Source organism: Melopsittacus undulatus, chromosome 7 (assembly GCF_012275295.1).
Source record: "Melopsittacus undulatus isolate bMelUnd1 chromosome 7, bMelUnd1.mat.Z, whole genome shotgun sequence".
NCBI classification, from domain to species: domain Eukaryota; kingdom Metazoa; phylum Chordata; class Aves; order Psittaciformes; family Psittaculidae; genus Melopsittacus; species Melopsittacus undulatus.
Window position 1 is genome coordinate 319,001 of NC_047533.1, and position 6,000 is coordinate 325,000.

General features: G+C 60.1%; 1 protein-coding gene across 2 annotated transcripts in view; it reads left to right on the forward strand.

Moving 5' to 3' along the window:
* DCTN1 (dynactin subunit 1) overlaps nt 1–6,000 on the forward strand; it is a 47,639-nt gene that overhangs the window by 4,235 nt on the left and 37,404 nt on the right. For both annotated transcript variants that reach the window (XM_034064552.1, XM_034064551.1), the window contains exons 2-3: nt 3,980–4,228; nt 5,671–5,749. In XM_034064552.1, the coding sequence (XP_033920443.1) occupies nt 4,001–4,228; nt 5,671–5,749 (307 nt within the window). In that variant the 5' untranslated portion in view covers nt 3,980–4,000. The remainder of the gene's footprint in view (nt 1–3,979; nt 4,229–5,670; nt 5,750–6,000) is intronic.

Sequence of the window (6,000 nt, forward strand, 5' to 3'; positions counted from 1 at the left end):
GCCGGTGGGTGCCGGTGCCTGCAGCATCCTGACGTGCCCAGCATCAGCGCATCCCCTCTCTGAGCCCCCCTCGCCGTTTAGAGGCTGCTGTTGCCTTCAATCACCCCATTGACAGCGCCGGGGAAGGGACAGTTCCGGATTGATGCCGTGAATCCCGCATTAACCGTGTCAGCCCCGAGCCTCCCATCACCGCACACCCCGACCCGTGCTGGGCACAGCCCGTTTGTGGGGCTGGAGGAGCCGCATGGGGCTGAGGGTCAGACCCTGCCCCATGGCCGTGGTGCCCCCAGGGTGTGGGGAACGAGGGGTCCCAGTGCAGAGCCCCGAGCGGCCGGAGGCGGCTCCGTCCTTGCGGTGCCATCCCCTGCAGCGGGGGGCGGCGTTAGGACCCAGCGCCTGCCGTGTGCGGCTCTAGCGCAGCGGCTCCAGCCTCCCCTCGCGCATCCTCCTTACGGCATCCCCGGCTCTGGACCCGGCTGTGTCTGATCCCGGCTCCCGTTGGGATCCGCAGCATGAATCCGTTATAAGGCCCCGTTATCCTGCGGCAGAGGACAGGGTATATCCGTATCCAGCATGGCCCAGGGCAGGAGACACGCGTCCGGCCGGGTGAGCTCCTGCTGTGCGGCTGCTAACGGGGCACCGACGGTACCGGGTGGTGATGGGGCCGGAGGGGTCCCGGCGTTCCTGTGCATGGGCTTGGGGCTGTTCCTGCCCTGATGGGCAGGGGGGGGCTGAGCTCTGACCTGCACCAGGCCCTGGGCTGATGCTGGTGTTTGCTGTGTGAGCCCTGCAGTGATCCCAGCACAGGGACAGGGGCTTTTCCCTTCCCTCATCCCAGCGTTTCCCATCCCATATCCTGGCGTTTCCCTTCCCACATCCTGGTGTTTCCCATCCCATATCCTGGCATTTCCCTTCCCTCATCCTGGCGTTTCCCATCCCACATCCTGGTGTTTCCCATCCCATATCCTGGCGTTTCCCTTCCCGCATCCCAGCGTTTCCCTTCCTCCCTGCTCAGCCCTGGGCTGCCTGAGCCGGTGCGGAGCTTCCCAGGGGCCTCTCCTGTGTCCTCATCCCTCCTGCAGTGATGCTGAGTCCCCATTCCCGGTGTCTGGGACCTGACAAAGGCCCCATTCTGCTGCCAGCTTGGCCGAGCATCCCATGGACCGGGTGCTGCAGTGGAGCACAGGCCCCAGTCCCCAGCACAGACACCATAGGGACCTGTGCCTGGGTGAGGACACGGAGCTGGGATGTGCTTGGATGGGGGCTCCGGGCTCTGCTATGGTCACTGCACGGAGGAGAGGGGTTTAGGGCTGCCCAGAGCGAGTGTGTGCCCCCCCCCCCCTCACCCCATGCAGGTCCTGCTGTGTTCCCATGGGGGTCCCAGTGTGTTCCTGTGCAGGATCCCAGTGTGTTCCTGTGCAGGATCCCAGTGTGTTCCTGTGCAGGATCCCAGTGTGTTCCTCTGCAGGATCCCAGTGTGTTCCTGTGCAGGATCCCAGTGTGTTCCAGTTGTGGTTCCCAGCACAGGGATGCTGTGGGATGTGTGGCTCACACTGGTGCTGGGGGCAGTGGGGGGGGCTGAGCCTGGTGGGTCTGTCCTGGTCCTGGGGTGGGATCTGGGGCAGGATGAGGCCTGTGAGGGGCTGAGCTCAGTGCAGATGCAGTTTGACATCAGTGATGGGGAGTGAGGCTGCAGTGTCAGTGACAGCGTATGGGGGGTGTGCTCAGTGCCTGGTGCTGGGGTGTCCAGGGGCACCCAAACCATCCCCATTGGACTCCTTGCTCTCCAGCCTTGAGCAGGATGAAACCAGCACCACACTGGGGGCTTCATCCTGGTGGGATCGGGGACTGCAGTGGGAATCCCATCCCGGAGCTGTTCCTGGCTTGCTGGGGCTTTGATGGGGGCTTGAGTGATGCTCTGAGGTCCAGCTCTGTGCATGGAGCCCCAAGGGCCGGGAGCCGGCGGCTCTGAGCTCAGCACCAGTGCTCAGCACCTATCCCATGCCCAGAGCTCTGCCCCCCAAGGCTGGGATGGGCTCTGAGCCCTGAGCTCCTCACTATGGGGTGGGGGCACTGGAAGGGGTTGGATGGAGGAGATGTGGCTGCCCCATCCCTGGCAGTGCTCAAGGCCAGGTTGGACACAGGGATTGGAGCAGCTGCTCCAGGGGAAGGGGTTGGAGCTGGATGGGATTTAAGGTCCCTTCCACCCATCCCATTCCATGGTTCCATGGTGAGGGCAGGTGAGGCTGTGCCAGTGCCTGCAGCTGGGTTTGGTTGCTCAGGTGAGGGGAGGTGAGGCTGTGCCTCACCTGGGTTTGCTGCTGGGTTTGGTCCTGTAGCCCCAGAAGGAGCCAGGACAAAGGAGGAGTTTGCTTTGGTAGATGAGGATTGGGTTAGGGATCAGCTAGGCAATCTGAGCATCCATAAATCCATGGGTCCGGATGGAATACACCCATGGGAGCTGGCAGAGGTCATTGCTGGGCTGCTCTCCATCATCTTTGGTAAACTGTGGGGAATGGGAGAGGTGCCTGAGGATGGCAAATGTCACACCAGTCTATAGGAAGGGCAAGAAGGAGGAGCTGGGTAATTATAGACCGGTCAGCCTTATCTCCGTCCTGGAAAGGTGATGGAACAACTTATTCTTGACTCCATCTCCAGGCGTATCAAGGATGAGGGGGTTATTAAGAACAGCCAACATGGTTTTACCAGGGGAAGTCATGTTTGACCAACCTTATAGCCTTCTATGAGGAAGTGACTGATGGAGGGATGATGGTAGATGTGGTTCTTCTTGGTTTCAGTAAGGCGTTTGATACTGTCTCCCACAGCATCCTCATAGATAAGCTAAGGAAGTGTGGGCTTGACGATCAGGTAGTGAGGTGGGTCAAGAACTGTTGGAAGAAGGCAGAGAGCTGTGGTCAATGGGGCAGAATCTGGAGGTCTGTGACCAGTGGAGTCCCTCAGGGGTCAGTGCTGGGACCAGTGCTGGATGAGGGAACCGAGTGTACCCTCAGTGGTGACACTGAACTGGGAGCACTGGTGACACACCAGGAGGTTGTTGCCATTCAATGAGACCTGGACAGAGTTGGGCAGGGAGACACTGATGACATTCAACAAGGGTTGAATTGAGTCTTGCATCTGGGGAAGAACAACCCCATGTACCAGTACAGGTTGGGGGTTGACCTGCTGGAAAGGAGTGAAGGGGAAAGGGACCTGGGGGTCCTGGTGGACGGGAGGATGACCATGAGCCAGCAATGTGCCCTTGTGGCCAAGAAGGCAAATGGCATCCTAGGGTGCATTAGAAAGGGGGTGGTGAGTAGGGCAAGAGAGGTTCTCCTCCCCCTCTACTCTGCCTTGGTGAGGCTGGATCTGGAATATTGCATCCAGTTCTGGGCCCCTCAGTTCAAGGACAGGGAATTGCTGATGATTGATCATCAGCAGGGGGTTGATGATGAAGGGAGTGATGATTGCAGGGGATTGATGATGAAGGGAGTGGAACAGCTCCCTTATGAGGAGAGGCTGAGGGAGCTGGGTCTCTTTAGCTTGGAGAAGAGGAGACTGAGGGGTGACCTCATCAGTGTTTACAAATATGTAAAGGGTGGGTGTCAGGATGATGGAGCTAGGCTGTTCCCAGTGATATCCAGTGACAGGACAAGGGGCAATGGGTGTAAACTGGAGCATAGGAGGTTCCATGTTAACATCAGGAAGAACTTCTTTACTGTGAGAGTGACAGAGCACTGGAACAGGTTGCCCAGGGGGGTTGTGGAGTCTCCTATGTTGGAGATGTCCAAGGCTCACCTGGACAAGTTCCTGTGTGATGTACTCTAGGTTACCCTGCTCTTGCAGGGGGGTTGGACTGGATGAGATGCTGAGGTCCCTTCCAGCCCTTGGGATTCTGTGTGTGTGTCTGTGTGTTTCTGTCTGTCTGTCTGTGTGTCTGTCTGTGTGTATCTGTATGTAACACACAGTTCTCTGCCCACAGGCCCCCAGCTCCGGCAGCAGGATGAGCGCCGAGGGCAGCAGCCGTCCCCTCAAGGTTGGCTCCCGCGTGGAGGTCATCGGCAAGGGTCACCGCGGCACCGTGGCCTACGTGGGTGCCACGCTCTTCGCCACCGGCAAGTGGGTGGGGGTGATCCTGGACGAGCCCAAGGGCAAGAACGATGGCACCGTGCAGGGCCGCAGGTACTTCACCTGCGATGAGAACCACGGCATCTTCGTGCGCCAGTCACAGGTATGGTGATGCCGGCACCGGGGAGCAGGATGGGGATGGGCGACCCAGGTCTGTCCTGTGTCCTGTGGAGCCTGATGGGATGGGGATTTCCGGACATGGGTGTGGGGCAGGAAAGGTTCCTGACTTCCAGAGAGAGGGAATGGGTTTGTCTTCAGAGTGGGGCTGGAGCATCCCTGCTGGGAGCCAGGATGGGAATGGGGCTGGGGCAGCCTGGGCAAGGGAAGGGAGAGCTGAGAGCAGCTCCAGGGCCTGAAGGGGCTGCAGGGAACATGGAGAGGGGCTCGGGACAAGGGATGCAGGGATGGGATGAGGAGCTTGGGACAAGGGATGCAGGGATGGGATGAGGAGCTTGGGACAAGGGATGCAGGGATGGGATGAGGAGCTTGGGACAAGGGATGCAGGGATGGGATGAGGAGCTTGGGACAAGGGATGCAGGGATGGGATGAGGAGCTTGGGCTTCCAGCTGGGAGAGGGAAGAGCTGGATGGGATACAAGGAAGTTCCTCCCTATGAGGGTGGTGGGACATGGAAATGGGATGAAGCTGTGGCTGCCCCATCCCTGGCAGTGCTCAAGGCCAGGTTGGACACAGGGGTTGGAGCAGCTGCTCCAGTGGAAGGGGTCCCTGCCCTGCAGGGGTTGGGAATGGAGGAGCTTTAAGCTCCCTTCACCCCACCCCATTCCATGATCCCAGGCTCCCAGGACCCCACTGATTCAGCTCCACCAATCCAGCGCCAGCTCCATGTCCCTCGCTCAGGATCAGTGCCTGGGATGCAGGTGGTGCAGGGGGGAGCAGGGTTCCCTCTCCCATGGTCCCTGCTGTGCCCACAGCTCCCTCCTCCATCCCTCTCTGTGGTCAGTGGTACATGTGGGTGCTGAGGGGGATGTGGGGCTGGGCAGTGTTTGTGAGGTGCCGGTGCCTGCTCCCCTCCATCACCATCACAGGAGCTGGTGCAGGAGCCCCAGGCTCAGTAGAGCCATCCCCATCCATGCTCTGCTCTTTACTGTGGAGCTGCAGCTTCAGGACTGCACCAGTGGGGAAAGCACTGAGGGTTGGGTGGTGGTTGTGCTGTTCCATGCATGGAACTGGTCCCTCCCAGCCCTGGGTGCTGGGTGCATCTGTGGGATGCTGAGCGAAGGATGGAGCCCGTGTGCTGGGTCTGCTCTGGAGCTCTGGGCTCAGCACTGCCTCAGTGTCCTGCCTGGATCACAGGGATGGGGGAGCCACAGGAGCTGGAACGGACACAGGATCCCAGCATGGGTTGGGGTGAAGGGAGCTTAAATCCCATCCAGCTCCAACCCCTTCCATGGAGCAGCTGCTCCAACCCCTGTGTCCAACCTGGCCTTGAGCACTGCCAGGGATGGGGCAGCCACAGCTCCGCTGTGCACCCTGTGCAGCACCATTATCCCATTGCTGTGTGATAACAGTCGTTGTCCTTCCCCAGATCCAGGTGTTTGAAGATGGAGCTGACACAACCTCCCCGGAGACCCCGGAATCTGCTGCCCTCAAGGTCCCCAAGAGAGGTACAGGAGCTCTGTGTGCCCCATCCCTGCTCCATCACCAGCACACTGGGGCTGGGCTCTGCCTGCAGCCCTGGCCCTGCTTCAGGTCCACACTTGCTCCCCACCTCTCCCGGGTGATCCCTGTGGGGTCTTTGGCATCCCGAAGGAAGCACCACGTGCAAGAGGTGCTCAGGGCTGCTCTGGGCTTACTGCTATAGGGTGCCTGGTGGGAATGGGGTGGGAGACCCCTCTGAGGGATGGGGCCTCCTGCC